The 19689-nt window shown below is 40.6% G+C and overlaps 1 protein-coding gene and 1 non-coding gene across 2 annotated transcripts; one reads left to right on the forward strand and one right to left on the reverse strand.

Annotated features, from left to right (window-relative positions):
* Positions 1 to 2161: 2161 nt before the first annotated feature.
* Positions 2162 to 19394, reverse strand: LOC109482928 (tetraspanin-12-like). The gene is made up of 7 exons (XM_019785824.1): positions 18784 to 19394; positions 4757 to 4969; positions 3960 to 4034; positions 3473 to 3586; positions 2902 to 3045; positions 2498 to 2587; positions 2162 to 2292 (listed from the first exon to the last, which is right to left on the reverse strand). The coding sequence occupies exons 1-7, from the start codon at positions 18847 to 18849 to the stop codon at positions 2188 to 2190; spliced, it is 807 nt and encodes a 268-aa protein (XP_019641383.1). The 5' UTR covers positions 18850 to 19394; the 3' UTR covers positions 2162 to 2187.
* Trnav-aac lies at positions 14311 to 14383 on the forward strand. Its single transcript has one exon. It is a non-coding gene; the product is annotated as a tRNA-Val (tRNA).
* Positions 19395 to 19689: the final 295 nt, after the last annotated feature.

The raw sequence follows: 19689 nt of genomic DNA on the forward strand, positions 1-19689 counted from the left end.
GAACCCCCCAGTTCTATAAGCCTGCTACCAAGTTGCTGCTACGTAGGCTATCGTTACCCAGTATGTCCAGAATAAATATATATATAATGCACTGAAACCTGGCCATCGCTAACCCTTTTCATTTACGTCATGATAATTATCACATGAATCTTGGCGACCAGATGTTGGCGGGTTATGAACTGATTAAGTTTCCGACATGTCCCTTCTTACCCAGTTTCAAAAAGCTTTTAATTAAAATTTCCTGAGTTTGTTTGCTTTCCTTGATTTGTTGTTTTGACTTGCTCATATTATTTACATGTGTACTTATGTTCGTAATAACTAGATTAATTAGTTTGATCTTCTTTATTTGTTCAGATATATGATTTGTATTCTTTCATTAGTTATTCGAATTGTTTCCGTTTATTTCCTGTTATTTTTTGTCTTCTTCGTTTAAATTTTGTTTCAATCAGTATCAATGGTAACTTTTAATCTTATAGCGTTGGGAAAGGCAATATATAAACCTCCAGGTTTCCGGCTCTCCCATGCATGTATACTTCACTTCAATTGTTATACTTAATTTTATCTTGTGAGTGCAAAATAAACAATAAGCAATTAGCAACGTGTTGGCATGTTGAAAAGACATTCACTGTAATCCAACATGGCAGATGTGATAAGCTTTTGTTGCTCCGAGTGGCTAGAAAGTATCGAGTATTGAAAATGTGAGTTTAGAATACTTGTTGCAGGCAGTGGTCATTCACACAGCACAATGGAAGGATGCCGTAGTAATACCACTCCCCAAGTCACCTTCGTGAATAAATAATTGTGTTCCAGGTGTGAAAAAATGTGTTCCGGGTATAAAGAAAATGTGTTCCAGGTGTGAAAAAAATGTGTTCCCGGCTCACAATTTGCCAAATTTGCTGAGATTTTCATTTACCAAGTGGCTACTACGTATATGGGGCATTACACCTCAAAGTCAGAGTAAAATTTATTTTATACTCCTACTACTGAGTATACAGCGAAAAGAATGAAACAAACACCAAGGTTACATTTATATATAGCAAAAGAAGTATATACACTTTATTTTCCAATGTTTGGTGCAGAACGATAACTATACACGCACACGGCTTTGCTGGCGTCTAAAAGTGACTTATGTGCGTGATATAAGAACATTCGAAAATGCTGACTGTTCTTCATTAATCATTACAGTAAGTAACGGAGTATAAAAAGAATCATCATGAAATCTTTTCTTTATGAAATAATATTTCCCAGAGGCAGTGCTTACCACGTACACGAGTAGGAACTATTGAACAGATTTCGAAGCTTCATATAGCTATAGACCTTACGAAAGTCGCTGAACTTGTTGTGTCAATAAAATTGGTTCATATACGAGTAGATAGCTCACTAAATACATGTGTACAAGCATTTTGCGACAGCAAGCAATGTTTGCAGCACACAGTCGGGAGTTATTAGAAGGGAAGGGTCTACCACTTAACGCACAGTGGTTGACTCTTTCTTTGGTTTTCCTCTACTTTGACTTTGTCATTTGCCTATTGGTTGACAAACGAAGGGTACTAAATACAAAGCTTCTTGTATGGCAGTGTTAACAGGCAGCAACTGTTACTGTATAACGTTCAGAACTACTTCAAAATTCAACAAAAGAAATAATGTCCCTGGCAAGACACAATAAAAAGGAATTGTAAGTAAGATTTTTCACATCAGATAGGTGAGAGTTATTACAACAAAAATGCGGTTTACAAATATGTACAGCTATGTAGATATTTCATCGACATGAGATGTATCGTCAAAAATTTACATACTGCTGTTAAATAATACTGCATGTTAGTCTTGTACAAACCGTTGAACTGCTGAAACCATGCATTCCATTTGAATCACTATAAATAGACACACATTTGATGGAATTCTGTTTTCCTATCGGCGTCGATCTTCAACTGTGTGTGTGGAATGGTGTGGCTGTTTCCTTTTGCCCGACTTTCTGACACCATTGGTAAGGATTCTACAATGTCTGAGGTACGATGTTCTCAATATAAAACCCCACATTGAAGAGCGGGTTGTCCTCTTTGTTGCGAATAACTGTAGTCTGTGGTTCCTATTGGTGGCGGTAATCCTTCGACTATACACCAATGAGGTAGCAAGGAGTCTCTGTCTCCCGAGTTTGTAAAAAAAAAAATACAGTTTGTGGCGTTTCCGCTAGACGGCGTCCATAGGCCGCGAGGCGGCTTGAAAATACCCCATGCGAAAGTTGTTACAGCACAGGGCGATACACAGTAGCAGCGTAAGCATCATGCTCATCATCTGCAAAAGAAAGAGGAACCTTTAAAGATGTGCCAAAATATAACTATTTCAATTTGCTAATTGATTTAAAGCAGAAATAATGTTACTTTCATCTTATAAAAACTTGTTCAGTCTTTCTTTTCACAATCCAAAGTTTGTTTGTTTATTTTCTTGTCCACTTGATATAGCGAATCAACATTGATAACAGATCACTTAATTGTCGTACCTGTATAACCCCCATGCAGACTCCCAACCACTTCATCATTTTTATTTGTCTGCTGTCCTCGAAAAATGCGAGCACGTAAAAGCTGCACCCCTGTTGGGAAATACGGGAATACTTGTTATTGTTTTGATCTAGATGCTTGCAATGTGAGGATATTCATGGAATGAGTACAAATAGGATTCTTGCAACAACGTAAGCTGGCATATATAACTGCCTATTAAAAAAATAAGTATTGATGGAGCAAAGGTTGCCATTTAACGATCAGAAATATGACACAAGATTCTGCATTTGCATTCGTAACTGTTTGTTTCATCATATTTTTTGTTCGTTGATGATAAACCACCAGTAATACAGACGCACGCAGGTGAGGAAATATCTCTATATCATAACCAACTGTGATGACCTACCTGACTGAAGTAATCGTCGCCCCTCTCAGCATGACCGCAGCCCTCGGCCGGTAGCCTGCAGCAGGAGTCCGGGACCCAGGTCTGACTGGGCCAGGCGGGCAGCCGGTACCAGTCCCGGTAACTAGTCATACCACAGCAGTGGTACTGTGGGAAATATGGCACAAACCGTTGGATGCTGATATTTTATTATGAGAGAACTATTTCATTTATTACCATGATATACCTTACATCAACTTTTATTGTTAGTACACAACAATTGTACAAGGATAAAAATGGCGTCTATTGCTATATAACAAGCATGTACTACGAGATACCAGCAGATATTCTATCGATATATCATGTAAATTATACATTTAATTTATCTGGATTATACTTGTCTATGTAATTTGTTATGATACGTTCTTGTACATGTACCAGTATAAGTAAAGGGCACAAAGAGGGAGAGATATGGAGAGAGAGAGACAAGTAGACAAACAGACAAACACACACACAGAGAGAGAGAGAGATAGAGAGAGAGAGTTTCATATAATTAACTTTCAGCATGAGGAAAACTATTTTGTGATGTACGCACCTCGTTCTGTATGAAGTCCCAGCCTTTCGTGACTTCACCATAATTTCTGTCTCCGTAAAATCTCAATCTTCTCGATAGAATTGCAACTTCGTCATCCCGTCTTGGAAAAGGATCCTGACAAAAAAATTACTAATTTTTATTTTTTTCCACATAAAAAAAACAAACAAATGCAATTCTATACTAGTACCTTATGTTCGCCTTACTATTACGTACTACATGTGGTCACTGGCATTCTTTACATCACATGGAAAGGATGGGATACAAAACATGGGCTTGACTGCTCCTAACCTCTCAAACCATCCAAAACCAAAAAAACTCATAACAGATATCGTGTCATTAGTAACATCTCAAGCCTAAAGTGTTTTATTAGAATATACCAGTTTAATTTGACGCCACAAATAAGCTATTTAAGGTCGGGGCTATTAAGTCTATATGTACATGTCATGTACTTTCAAACATTAAAGAGTTAGGCCAGGTGCGCCCTTACCTCGTCTGGGTGTTTGTATGCCCACAAACCTCCGCCAAGTTCAACGAAGAATATCAACATCAAGCAAACAAGAAACTGAAAGAATAAAAGGGGAAAGTGATCGTCAACTTCCGTCTTTAAAGTCAATCTATCACTTGATCATCTCTACTGCCAAGAATTTGCAAATGTTATGTGACAACACTCTACGTTTGGGACCGCATTTGTACTGTTGCAGCAGCGACACCTAGCTGCAGTACGAATCAGATTCAGTCATTGATGCCCTGAAGATGGCGACAGTCAAAGAAACGTCAAATGTGAAAACCACGTTACCGAGCATGTTACCATGCTTAGTACTATGGTGAAAACCGATTTATTCTTAGGCCATGTTGATTTGATTATATGGATGACATCCGCGCGCTCATGAATTTTCGGCCGTTTCCAAAAAAAAAAAGTTTTCAACCATACGGTAAATCGTACAAAACATTTACAAAATGAGCAAATATATACCATAAGTTGCAAAAATAATATTTGAAAACGATACCAATGTCGTAAAATGCCAAAATCAAATGAAAAAGACGAAAATGTAAAGAAATGAATTTGAAGACTACATTATTCGCCATACCATACTCTGTGTCATTTGCTCAACCTTCATGACCACGCAGAATTCATAATGAAAGAAACCTTTTCCTTGCAAAACTTTTTTTTTATTCGCACGCTCGCATCGGTTTTGGGGTTCCCAGAGGACGTCATCCATATAATCAAATCAACATGGCCTTAACAAAAAACACTTAAAGTTGGTTGGACTAAAGCCTTCCTACCTTCCCTAACAAGGCGGGGTTTTCCGTCATGGCGCCGCAGCAGCCCAGGAAGCCGACGAGGATCATGACGCATGAGGCGGACACGATGACGGGGTAGTACACGTTCACGAAGTACCCTCCTCCCGTGTCCTCCATCACCGCGCCTATGCTGATCAGGGCCGACACGTGATCTCGTACCCAGGTGCCCACCGCCACGATAGCCAGGCCGATGATCTGAAAAGAAACATATTACAACAATCTGTATTTGATACAAACAAACAACTCATAAAAGCATTGCACATGTTCATTGCTAAATCCAAGAGATTCTGTGACCCTTTCACCTGAGCCACACTAAATGCCAAATTGCTGCTAAAAACTTACTATAAATATTAGTAGTTTTACTACAATATTATAATGTTATTTATGTATTACTTATTGACTGTTCATTATTGTTTCCATGCCCTATGTTACAAGTAATGTTGTATTTGTTCAATGTGTGTAAGTGTGCACGCTATCAGCATACTTGCTGCCTAGTGTACCCCTTGTATTTTTGCGCTACAATTCTAAATGAATAAATACGTATTGGAACATTTGAAGTTTTGTTGTTGCTTTTTTGTATTATTAGATCAAGAAACGGAGAATGGAGCAGGCTGGACACATGTACAGCATCCGACATCCTAAGCTGCTAGCCAGCCAGCTTATCCTGTGGGAGACGGTAGAAGGAAGGAGGAGGCAGGGCACAAGAAGCACAACCTTCATTGACAACCTGAAGCGGGATGCTGGGCTCAGAGACATCACCACAGCAGAACTCCACTCACTGATGGAGGACAGGGACGAGTGGAGAAGAAGAACCCATTGTCTCCCATGTTGACATCCTTGATATCACCGTTTAAGGTTCAAGGATTTCCATCATTATTGCAAAGGCTGGTTGTGCCCTCGAAGTAAGTCCTTGCACCTACTTTGAACTGGGACGCTTAAGTATATTTAAGCATTATACACCATGTATCAGCATCTAGCAAACGAGGAACTGGTCAAAAAGAAGGTCTATAGCTAAAAGTGATCAACGTGCATGCCCTGCTATAAGCAGTAAAAATACTAGAGTTCCACGATCTCATACCTTCGACAAATAACCTGTACGACTGGCAAATGCTTTTCATTGATTGAATATCATCATTTGCTCACACAGACAGATCCTCATTTGCACATACAGACAGATACACAGACATATAAATCGACACACAGACACAGACACACACAGTCTGATTCGTGGTACATGTATGTAGGCCATTTTAGATAATGATCTAGAATATTTTTATAGGCCGGCACGTGTGTATTGCGATAACCTTCACCTGAGACCCAACAACAGAGTCTCACGCATGTTTTACGACCCGCTGTAAAGTTCACGTGTGTCTCCCGGCGCGAGGGTTCACTTTGTCTGAATGGTCCGAAATACCGAACAACGTCACGGCCTGTCATCTCCCCACCCACCCCCGCCATGACGACGTCCGTCAAAAACAAGGGCAAACATTTGCCGTCCCCACAGCGCGGCATTCTCCGGCTCTGTTGACATGTTATGTAAGTAAACAGGCTGAGTGCGCGCTGGCGCCCGGAGATGATTGATGAGCACGACTTTCCCAGGTCAGCCCTGTTCAAACCGAGAACACTCCAGACTCTCGGGCAGCGATTTCAAGAACGTTAGCTGATGAAACTTGCCACGTTGAGAAGTCAATGTGACGAGTTGCATAACAGAAAAACTTATACAAGCAAAGCATAACAAAACAACCTGTCCATGGATAAATTTGGTTAAAAATGCACACAAAAGTTTTCCAATAAAATAAATATATACCTAGTACCCCAATAAACCTCCAAATAGAATTAGGTCAGAATCATATTGATGGTCTAGCTGGTATTTTTCCATGACGATGATAATTCTTGAGGACAGAAGCTCAAGGTTATGAGCTTGCACTCACTATGCCAAATGCAGATGCTTATATGTGGGATTTGCAAGATATCTAGAGCATATGTCTCTGTTTCACCATTCTGTACCCCCAATAAACACGACATAATCGCCAGGTACGGCCGGCAGAGCAGATCTAGAACTGAAGGTTTGATCCACTAACACCAGAGATAACCAGAGCTACGGGTTGTCTGTGGTTCGTACTGGCACCACAGTACATAACTAGTACTCCCCCGACAACTTACGCAAGTTTGCTCTACGATGGCCCCTTAGATAACTCAATTTACCCGACAATGTTGACAAGAGCTGTTTGAGTGATATCTGGGGAGGTGTTGTGGAGGCATTCCTAGGCAAAGTCCACGTTGCTAGAAGAGGGGCACGCAGTCTAAAGGTCCATCACTAAAGCAGTATAATTCTGAATTCTACAATGGTTCTAGACCCGATAACATAGTTCCCTATTAGATATACCAAAAGTATCACTTCAGAGGGAGCGGCAAACTGTTCTCTCCAGCCGACCAAACTCCCTTGGCATGCTATCTCTATTTGGCCGATTTCTACTCTTTCCCTCTCCCGAAGCCTGGTAGAAGCTTAGAAAAGCTAGCAGCCAGAACAAAATCTGTTTTCCATCCTTACGTCCGATATTTATATGTAAAAATTATGTTCTAATATCACTGTAATCATACTTCTGTATCATTACCAGGACTTGTTTTTAGATTCTGAGAGCATAAACGTACAATAAAGGTCGATATTCTGTGCCAACCGATTCAGTTTCTTCAAATCTAAGCTAAAGAATTCGAATCTCGATTCAAACATCACGCCTCACGAAGAAAAGTTGAACTTAACCTGGTCTGTAGAGAAGAAAAACACACCTGCATAAACATTACCTGCGAATGTTACACACAGCTTATGCCTACATATCAATTTCCAATTAGTACTCCTATCAATTTTGATTGATTTCCCATGTACTAAGTAACACATGTGCAGATGTTTTGACACTAGAGCTATATCTTCCTCGACAGGACAGTTCACCCAAACTTTACTCCCTTACAATTACGCGTCATGTCTGTTTGTTCCAGGCACACGGGTCTGTTTTATAAGATACAGCGGTTGTTAGCACACCTCAGACATCTTGACATCTTTATAAAGGACGCGTACACAGTAAATATCAGTTAATTTGTAGCAAAGCGTCGCGAGGGCTGAAAAAGATTGATGAATTTATTTGAATTGCACCTCTACTTAAGCATGAAAACCTGCCATTACGTAAATGATCACTATCATAAAGGTATGTGGAGTCAGGACTTTGTGAGTGAGTTGACGCGGAGTCGTAAGTTTTCCGAAGATTTATCGGAGAACAAGTGTTGTGGTTTTCAACAAACGTCTTCTATCACGGGTTAGTTGTGGCAATCGTCGCCCACGTTCTGTCAACTCTGGGTAGTTATTGCCCATAGTTATTGCGAAGCAGAACTACATATACAGTGCCTGGACGTAAGATAACGCAGATAACACATTTTTGCCACACTTGGCTAAGTACAAGTAACAACAAAACAAGATGAACAGATACAGTTAACAGACACAAAAAGAAAACAAAAAATATACCTTAGATAGACATTGGTTCCTCTGGTGCTAAATATAACCTCATCCAAAAATGTTTTCGTGAATCATAATCACTTTTGCTTGATTTGTGAAAGAATATTGCTTTCTTTCGCACCAGATTAATATAAGAACCATCTGCCACGGGTATGATTTTTCCCCACGGCCTACCCTTGTTCTCCGATTTATGGCACTCTGAAAAGTACCATAAAGTTTTGACCAACGCGATTTTCTATGTCCCTGTCCAGAATATATATGGCTTTACTCTGGGCTTCTTTGTCTGGCCATTAAGTGCATTTCCTGCAGAATTGGCCGTCTACAGCGCACTTCCGTGTCATGTTGAATAATTTACAAGGAACAGGAATACACAGCGTTATAAATCACACTCCTGTGCTGTATTCGGTCGTAAAAACTGGTGTATTGTATGTGAGCCTTTGTACCTGTACCACACGGGAAAAAACAACACACAGTAGAGATCAAGCTACAGTCAAGTTAAAGAGAATTCCAGACGAATACACAAATCTTTAACGGGATTGTTTTTTGTCTTTAATTGGTTGAGATGTTGAACAATTGTGTGAACAACCCTACTTCATCACTATACTGAAAATGTTACAAGCTCCTTAGACAAATGAGTCCTGAAATGTTACTGGTATAATCATTTTATTAAGACTTCCTTGAAGACACTTTCTCATTCCAAAATCCCCAACTAATTCAGTAACATTGTGTCGTCTGAAACCAAGATAGGGAAACTCTGAAAGTGTCACTGGAAACATAAATCTTGTTCTGTGTTTCCGTTTTCCATTTAGGCATGCGCATTTTTTTGTTGCTTTTCAGTTCGAAATTGGCTCTACTCATATACAGGACAGAACATTTTGTTGTTAATAGAAACAGAGGAATCTCATGTGATTTTAGAAAGGATTATCCCAAGTTATTGCCGTGAGTATCGGAAATAATCCGAACTAGATTAAACAAGCTTGGGTTGCAATCTCGCATTGTCCGCTTGGAATATGAGTAGATGTATATTGTAACTGATTGAGCTCATGGCATGATCGCTTGTCGAATATTTTGACAAGGCAGAAATGACTTATTTAGTTGAGTCAAACGTCATTATTTCTCAAAAATCCTCCCCACCCCCAACATTCCACTTTACAGAGCACACGAGGCCTGCAAAAATGTGCTAGTTTCCTAGCCACCAGTGAGTTTACTAAGTTTTGTAACGGCAACTTGTAGAGATCACTAGTTTTTTTTTTTATAACGGTCTACAGTGTTTGCTCGACGATCCTAATAGGGTTGCCTTAACTACATTTTTGTACCTTATGTTTTTATGTAATACTGCCATACCTGTGTGGGAACACTCTTGCTTTCACCCGTAATCACAAAATAAAAGGCGATCCGCGCATTTCTGCGAGCACCACACGAGGTGGCTTAGCTTTAATCACTGCGCAGAGTAATCAAATTCCTCGAATTTACCACCCCGAGACTAATCACAACAAATCTCTCAGAATTTCTTTAAGATTACTGCTGGCTGTACCCTTTGATCATACACGTCTTGAAACCAATTCAATTTAAGATACACTATGGTGAGGTATGTTGATTGTCTAAGGAGAGTGATCACATTTTGCTCACGGGTCTGCAATGTGCCGTAATTATTATTGAGGCGGCAGTTAACGGTTGCAAAGTTTGAATTTAAATGTGAAATCCGTTGCAGGGGTGCTGCATCGTTGGACATAAGTGTCAGATTGACAAGTAGTTGCAAACCAGAAGAATGACGACTATCACAACATCGCCACATGAGATTTCTGCTGACCGTGTTGGACATTATTTCATTTATCCTAAGCTCTGTGACCTTAGCTGGATCCATGATCCTCTGGTCTTGATTATACCCCCCCCCCAGCCAGAACGTTAAGTCTTATCTAAATCCATTTTTAATTTGTTGGAAGAATGTCCTAATTACCCCTCCCCTTAGACTATTGTAAGCTATACTTACATTTAGGGTACATCCACTTCTGTAGAGAAGTATGGACCATTAGTACTCTCCAAGAAGATGTTAAGGTTTGGCTTATGTTTGGCGTGTTTTTAGTTTAGTCGGCTGTCATTTTTGAACTGGTATATTCTTTACGCCACCCTGCTAGGTTGGCAAATGGTAACTGCCTGGCAAATGGATACTGCCTGGACAATTTGACACTGTCTTTGCAGCCACCGAAAGATATGCTTGGAAATTAAACCATGGTTGGGGAATAGTCTTTCAAAGAATATGACAAACGTTTGGAATAACTTATTAAGAACACCAATTGACATTTCTTAAAAGTACAGGATTGTGATCCAGCGCCTACTACAGTTAAACCACCCTGAATCTTATCACAGAATCTTGTTACCACAATGGGTACTCGGGCTGTTTTCGCTAAATTTTACTTTGATTTAAATTCCAAGCGATCAACTGACCACTCCGGTGACATGTGAGCCCATTGGTCAAACGTCATTCACCTAACGGACAACTGCCATTGTCCAGCGACAAGCATTTATATCAATACTGAGTGAAAACGAACAATAAGTAACACGGTGACAAAAGGGTGCTTGAATCCTGCAATGATTGTAACAATTAAGATCTTGTGCAGAGCTAATTTTAAAACATAACCGTCCTTGACATTAAAATGAACTAAAAGAAGTTTTATGTGTGTGGAAACGTTCTCTGTACGTCGTTACCAAGTCACGCGTCAGTGCCTGAGTATTGTAAAAACCTGCATGACATTCACCCCAAGTTCTCGTCATTCTTTGAACATTACCAAGCCCCTCGACGCTACAAGGAGGGTTTCTAAAACAACCGCGCGGTGTGCTTTGTGTGCGGGGTCATCGAAAAGCGATTTGGCCTCACCAGATAGGAAGGGTGTTGTAGAAACTCACAATGGATGCTAGGGCGTAATGTTCGCAACGCAGGTATTTTGGCGGGAAAGTGTCACCCTGACGTAACCTGCAGACGATAACATCCTCCTTTACCACTCGTTTTGGATTTCATCCGGATGACGCATGGCGGGAAACAATGGCATAGTTTCACAGGGGGTCAGGTAAATGCGCCCTTTCGTGTTTCTAATTCCAATGGCATGCAAGAAAAATGAGACAAAATCCCTATAAGATTGAAACATGCATCTCATCAATTTTTCTTCCCTCAGAGTACCAACATATGGACACACAATACTTGATTATTACCAAAACGTTACACAGTACATTAGGCACTTTGACTTTATACTCCATCCATTCCATTTCTACTCTTTTCTTTTACGTAAGTCGGGAAATGAGTGTTATTTTTCAATATACAACTTATTGAATACATGTATGTACATAATCAGCAGACGTTCTGCATAGTTCCATTTGTGGTCAATTATGCGATTTGTGTTTTTTTAAGTATTATATCAGTATCATAAACCCCATGCAGACCCTACAATTATTCCCAATCTTATTGCTACTTTTAGAAAGCTTGCTTCCATGCATGCCCAAGAACTGCGAGAAAACATACTAGCTCAGGCCTAGGTCAAGGAAAAACATTTTGTGTTTCCTGTTTCCTGACCTACCCTGGCGACCATAGCCTTTTTTGTGTGTGGACCCCCGCAAGGGACATAAATGTTTTGAGCTAATCGACCTTTTCTTGCTCCATGATCTGACACCTGAGTGATGAAACGTTGTAACATTGACTTTGAAAATATTGACCTCATGCAAGTTTTACTTTGTTAAAGTATAATGTATGAGTTGGACCACTAGAGAAGTAAAAAAAGCCTAGCTATCGACCCTAATTTTTCGGGACTGAAGCAGGTAATACAACATTTTTCCTAGGCTTCATATGACTACAAACAACGTGGACCATTCTGTGTGGTGCTTTTATCTTGACAGTGATCAGGTGTGGTGTGATCCACCTGTCCATCACGCAGGTGTGCGGATAGAGGGACGTTTGTCCGGACAGGTGACGCCGTCTTCTCGTCTGTAAAAACACGCCGTTCAAACAAGACACCAGCTGTCAAAACCTCATGTACCTACTGGTGGTGCGCCTTGTCTTTTGAGCACCGTTGAAAGTCACAAAAAAGCCTCAGAAATAATGGCACACAACACATACACAGATACCGCCAAGAATCTACCTCTAACTAAGCTACCTCTAACACTACAGCAGGGGGCAAGTCCACTGGTAGTGGTGTGTGTTCAACTCCCATGCTCCGAACACAGCGTGTGGTATGGCAAATGATAGATTATATTTTTCTGGATTGATTTAGGCATTCTACGACATTAGTATCGTTTTCTATTGTCTTTTTTTTCAATTTACGGTATATATTTGCTCATTTTGCAGCTGCTTTGTACGTATACGATTTACAGCATGGTCGAAACGTTTTTTTGGGGGGGGGGGAGGTGGCGACGAAAATTCATGTGCGCGTGGATGTCATCCATATAATCAAATCAAAATGGCCTGAGAAAAAAAATCAGCAAGACAAATGTATGCGAAAGAGACAAGACGAAGATGATTTAGGATATCCTGCCTGCAAAGATCACCGAAAAGGACACGACATTCGAGTTAATGCAGGCAGACAAGTCGTGATATTTGCCCAGCCAGCAGTGTCTTAGCAACGCATATCATATCTGTTACATCATATCTTAGGTATACACCAGAGTAAATCTGTACGCGATAGCGTGAACGCAGAGTAGGATTAGGGTAGAAGATAAGACATGCTGGAACGACCTTTCACGTCGCCATGACAACATAAAGGGTAAGGAAGCTTCCATTTAAGACTTAAGGAGCAATCCCTGTACTGAGACAAATCCTTCCTGCATTTCTATGAAGAAAACGTCCGACTACACCACTCTAGGGGGTACCTTGAACGTGCCAATATAGCCTACACGACGACCTATCCGTAGGTCGTATGTTGAACCTGTCTATCAACTCTAGATCAGGAGATACCAGAAGTGGCTGAGAGAACACTCGAAGCTTTGACCTACAGACAAGAGGTTTTTTGTCCCTCCCGAATGTTTGAGGTGAAGAAACTGGCGTCTACCCAACAAAACACTCCACAGCTCAAACACGCAAAATGTCACGTTCTGTAGATTATGTACATTTTGTGATATGAATAGTATAGAAAACGAAGTCCACTTCCTTATTGTAGCATCCACTGTACGGTGATTTAGACAATACATTTCTTTATGAGATACAGTTAGAACAGAAACATGTTCATCCAAGGACATTATACAGACTTCTGTACAATGTCCTTGGCACATCTAACAAACTTTATCGGTGAAACGTTCTTACATATGATGTTCAGTTAACCATGATGTATTAGAAAACCTCCTCTACAAATGTCTCAAGAAGAGAGAAGAAATGTGTAAAGCTTACTTAATAGGTATAGATATAGATAAAACATAACAGAGCATTCCTTAGTCCCTATTCCTTATTTGTAACTAACGTACTGCATTTAGCCCCACTGGGACACAAATATGTAATAAACTTCATTGTCATTGTATATTTATTCCATGAACGGGACTCGGGGGAGTAAAAAATATTTGAGCCCTAGCTAGCAACACTGTGGTTGACTTTTGAATTGTGAAAACAGACATTATCATGATTTAAATCGGTCTACAAGTGATAGACAAAAAATCGTCTGGAAAAATAATTAAAAGTGAATTCATGCATAGGAACATTTTAATATGAAAAAAAAACATAAGTGCCAGTGACTTGAAACAGAAAATATAGATTCAAAATGGGTAACCAAAGTGTTAGTTGACACCCCCCCCCCATGATAGGCACTAGCTACGCATAGATGAAGGTCATATGAGTGTAAATATAGCTTCACATTTTGACCTCTGCGACACCACATAGTAAAAGGAACGATAGCCCATGGTCATCGTGTACATTGGTGATTTATCAATCTAATATCTATATATTAGGCTTATTTACTTTTGCTCAATTTTATATGAATTATTAACATGTTGAGACACAGTGTAAAGTCGCCTTTGGTGTACTTTGTGTGGATGTTAGAAGGCACGCCATCATCGAAAAGATTCCGTGGTGTAGCGGTTATCACATCTGCCTAACACGCAGAAGGTCCCCGGTTCGATCCCGGGCGGAATCATTTTGTACTTTTATTTTGATGGTTTTTATGCGTCTGACATTGAACCAGCAACCAAATTCATGGTCTTATGCGTCTGACATAGAAATGAGTTTCGTTTTATGGAGTTTTCTCAGACAATTAAGCATGCCCACAGAGACAAGTCCATATCCTTTTATAAAAACAAATCAGAAAAAATGGCCACCGCAACATATGAATTCAAAGTAACCATAATTGAACCAAAAATTGATAAATGAACAGCTTGATCAAGGACTTCGTTATGTTTATGACTACAAAAACATTTCTTTGATAACATTTCAGCTTCGACTATCTTTGCAGCGACAACAAATAATAAGAACAAAGAAACCTTTCAAACATCTATCTTATAACTAACGCGGGGGTTTTGAGTATGATAACACCAGGTATAAAAAGTCTACACAGTTCTGTATAACCTTCAGTTGACCTCTAACACGCGCGTGACCTCATGAAGTGGAGACAAATATTGTAACAGAACAAAGTTTGCCAAGCAAATCCTCCAAACTCAGAGGGCTGGGGTAATGGTAACAAATGGGGAAAAGAGGAATGTTTGGTCGCAGGCACGTCGGCCCCACTTGAACCATTGTGTCTGATCAATTAATTAATCATGACAAAACACGAGATACAATGATAGGCACTGGCAGAGGGGGGGGGGGCAGCGATTTGATATAGTAGAAATATTATATGAAATATTATCAATCATGAAAAATATTAACATTTGCTACAAAATAGAAGCAACTAGTAAACACACTACTGTGAGATAGAAAGACAATCCATTTCTGCACTAGAAACAGATTTACATGTGGGTTCTTCCTGGTGTGGAATGATATGGAATGTGTCGTTATTTTTTTATATATCTCCATAAGTTGACAGTCAGAAATCAGAGAATTATCATCTGTTCCTGAATCAACTAAAACGTCTACCTTGGTGTCTACGTACACAGTCACTCTCATAGTCAGCCTTAAACGTAAAACACAATGTAGTATAATTCTCAGTCTGTGTTAAAAGCAAAAGATTATGATTTCACTGCACTCCCGCCAAAGCCATTAGAAAGATATTGTAGCTACGAATATGTATGTCCAGTTTGGCAGTACTGTGGTACGTACGTAAGCCCGCACGCCTACGGATACGTCATGAAAAGGGCATGCTCTTTCAGCGGGAGGAGGAAGTGTTTCTGCTCCAATAATCCAGCCCTTTTACCCGATCCCTCTGGTCTACATGTCCCGTGACGTCCTGAAATAGAGCGGGCGCAGGGTGGAGGAAAAACACCGAGGGAGGGGCAGCTGTTTTTGTCATTTCAAAAGAGACTACTATTACTAAAGGTGTTTTATATTTATGTTGAGGGTAGAGGGTTATGTCAAAGTAGATGGTGATGATGGTTGTTTGCTGTGCCACTATCTGGTTTCATGACCGAGGCCTGATTACATACATGTACTTCTAACTTAGCAAACCATACAGGAATGTACTACGTACTAGTATGTTAAAGCTCTTTTTTTATTCATTCTCACCTACACAACTAACTTTGGAAGGTGTCGATTTCATTTAATATTTTTTTTTGCAACGTATTTGATTTCAACCCCAAGAAAAGGACCGAAAGAAGTCCACTCGGATATCATCGGTGTGCGTCGGTTACGCTCGGCCGACGTCGGCGTCCAATCATCTATTCAGAAGACATGTAGCGAAACTTGTTCCGATTGGATTCCAGGTCGCACGCCCAGCTGGCTCAGCACTTCCAAAAAACTGTAAAACCTATGCAAATTATCCCTACGTTCTACGGTCAATCTTTGTATGTACTGTTCTTAATGGTACCCATAGGTAACATGCTATGACGTCTAATATATACAGTGTAATATTAGACATTTTTTTTACACAAGAACGTTTTCAGGTAGACATTTGTGAGCGTCACACGTGGATCTGACATAGCAAGAATGGAATGTCGGAATCAAAAACAAGTTGGAGTTTAACAGGTACCTGTCAGGTGAAAATCAACTTTGTCATCTTTAGCAAATTTCTAGGATGGTTTAGGGATTGCGTCATTGTCCATTCTAAAACATTGGCTACATGAGGTAGATCTTGTCTGTTTTGTTGTACATGTTCAAATTCCAACATCGCCGCGAGATGTCAATAGTCATCATATCTGATGGTTTGATTAACGTCGAAATTAACCAAATATTACGTCAAATAAAAGTGAAACATTTTAGAATTGATAAAGATTGGAATGAAGGTAAACAGTGCATTATATTCACTATGAATGTTTGACGTCACTGCAAATGAGGTGTCACGCCGATAGAATGGTCAATGTACTTTTTTTAATCCAACCACCTGCTCGAATGTCAGCACAATTTAACGGCTATGACAGGCTCTATTGTCAAACTAAGGGTGGATACAAGCCTCAAGTGTGTCTCTTTCAATTGCTGAGAACGAGCAATTGTGGACCAAAAGGGTAGAAAACTCGGGGCCTCAATGCCTGACAGTAGGACAAAGGGGATAAAATTAAGTGCAACATGTTGCGGACAATGGTCTATTTTGCTGGCCGTACATTTACACGTGACAGCGCCTGAATTGATGCACGGACTAGTTCAACAGAGGTAGTGTTATCACGGACAAAGATGTTTGTACAAGTAGGTAGAGATCGTTTTGGAAGTATGGTGGCAGGGTAGGTGACCTGGTTGTCTCATGACTCTACTATGCAAACAATCCAACTAAAAAAAAGCAGAACTGTCCTGTATTTTGGTAAATATCTGTCCTGTTTGTGACACGAGAGAACAGAAGGGCCTCTTTCAAACGCAGTAGAGGCTCTCTGAAAAAGAACACAGTCGACATCGTGACCGCCATGTTCTTTTGATCGGTGTGCTAGACTAGGGCACTTCACCAAACTATGAACACAACCAAACGCAAAGTCCCAAACGGACAAACTTCATCAGAAAGTAGTGCTAACTGATACTTAAAAGTACCAGAAATAATAGTACAATGGACCCCCCTGAAGGACTTACACGAATTAGGCGGTGAACGTTTCGTGTTTGGATAATTTGTCATCCATTTGTGCCGGTGAACTGCAGCCTTAAGGAAATCAATTGAGTAGTCGTACCTCTCGACCCCTGATGTTTTTCCTTCCCCTATTCTCGACCTCAGGATAAGTGGTCCGTCCAGAGAGAAGAATGATAACAAACCTCAGAAATCTTTTTTTGCGTAGATTCACAATCGATTTACAACAAATCATCACTGTCTAAATATTTCAATAGATACGAGATGCTACGATGAGCAACTGCCAAATGTCACAGTCGTGATGTCAACAATTTCGAGTGTTCACTTCATATGAACGCGTGAATGATTACGTCGTGTTCAGTGAGAAAAATAGATAAAGATAGCTAGTAGCTTGTGTTCACGGAGCCATTCACAAGTATCTACGTACAAACAAACATTAAGGCTACTGTAATGATTGTCACGAACTCAGTTTCACGATTACGTAGAAGACTCCGTGCAAATATAGATCATCGTGAGAAGAGCATCCGACGGTATTTTCGGCTGTTTAGGTACACAAAACGCTCTCCGGTACACTCACACCAGTAATTTAAGTCCCATTAGACGCAGGGCGATTATCAGATCATACGCTTGAGTAATCAGGTCCCTGGTTCGATTCCCACACACCACGGTGGGCCTGGAACCAGAGGAAGTGCGAGCCATGGCACACCTGGGAGCTTAACCTGTCCCTTTGTGTATTTTGAAATATTTGTAACCTTATGCTCCTTGGACAGGATTATGTTTTGTTTAGTACAGTTGTAGGTATTTGCACATTTGTTGTCTCCTCCTAAACACTCAGGTTCGATTACTTGTAAACACAACTTGAAGGAAAGATAAATACTTCTGTACATAAAGGTTTCCCTCCCTCAAACATGTTTTTCCAAAAAATGCTAAACACACCTTGACCCCATCTCTACGTATGTGTGAAAAGTAGATAGATGTTTGTCTGTTACACTCTTCTATTGTACATACTAATATTTATCTTTTTAATATTTGAACGATTACGATTTGGATATTTCATAACGCACGAGAAATGTGTTTTCTCTGCTTCGTACGGTCCACCTTTACCACAATCTACAATATAGTCTTCACTAGTACGTGTTCAGGACAAGCAGTCATTGATACATTAACATATAAGCTTGGTCTGTTTCCTTTGAAACAATCGCATTAAAGCTGATCTAGTCAGTCCCACTGCGTTACGCCGTGATCCCTAAATCTGCAGTTCACACACCTTCAAAAGCCCCGCGCGGTACACAACAGTCACCCGAATTCCTCCCGAACCCGGCTTTGGACCGCTGGAGACGGTATTAGGCCCTAAACACTCGCCCTAGTGTCACTACAGAAGGTATTACGGCCGAGATACTCACCCAAAACAGTACATTGAAGGCGAACAGCAAACACTTGACGCAGCGAATACAGTCTTCCACCGCCATCCTTCAGCAGCCCGTGTCGGGCGGACTAGTCCGTCCCTCCGCTTAGGTCCCAACCTCGAGTCGCCAGGTAAAAACACACGATTGTCCGGTGAAACATTTTCCGTATCGCACCTGTTCGCAGTTCAGGGTCGGTGGGGGGTAGACACCTGTAGAGCGGCTACACCGGCGCACCTGCCGACATTCCTCCCACCTGTTGCTTCACCTGGATAGAGGACCACTTCTGTTCTACCTGCTGATGAAGTGAAAAGATGGCTGTCCGGTTCAGGAAGCCCGCTGCGGTCCAGGGAGAACGCTAACCACGCCGCCTGCCCAGTGTGTCAGTGCCCCGATCCGCTGTGTTGCCCGCAGTATTTACCGAAAGCTTGCAGCACGGTTCCCTCCCTGGCCCCGGTCCCGTCCCGCCGTTTGTTCACCCTTCATCGTCTAGGTAATTATCTGACAAAGAACATTTATTCCCATTTGTCCCATTTGTCAGGTAAATGTTGCGTGGCACAAACTCTCCACTCGGTGATTGATGGGAACACGTGTCAACACCGCCCGGATTGTTGTGCTCACAGGCAGGTTGTTTGAAAACCGCTGGCAAACGCACCAAAATCAAAACATCGCTCATCTTATCCCAATCTTTCAGTCAGTAAACTAAATAAGATACGCATATCCTCAATTGTGATAATACATGGCTAATATAAATTGTATTAACTTTATTCAAATCATCATAGAGTAAAAAAAAATCTGAAGTCAGTACGTGTCTTTTGTTTGCTGTGTTGACAGAAAGGTTCGTTTGCTCCAGTTTGTTTAGTGTGAAGGCCGATCATACAAGAAAGGTGTTGTGATTACAACGGA

The sequence above is a fragment of the Branchiostoma belcheri genome, unplaced genomic scaffold, assembly GCF_001625305.1.
Source record: "Branchiostoma belcheri isolate BF01 breed outbred unplaced genomic scaffold, Haploidv18h27 scaffold61, whole genome shotgun sequence".
NCBI classification, from domain to species: Eukaryota; Metazoa; Chordata; class Leptocardii; order Amphioxiformes; family Branchiostomatidae; genus Branchiostoma; species Branchiostoma belcheri.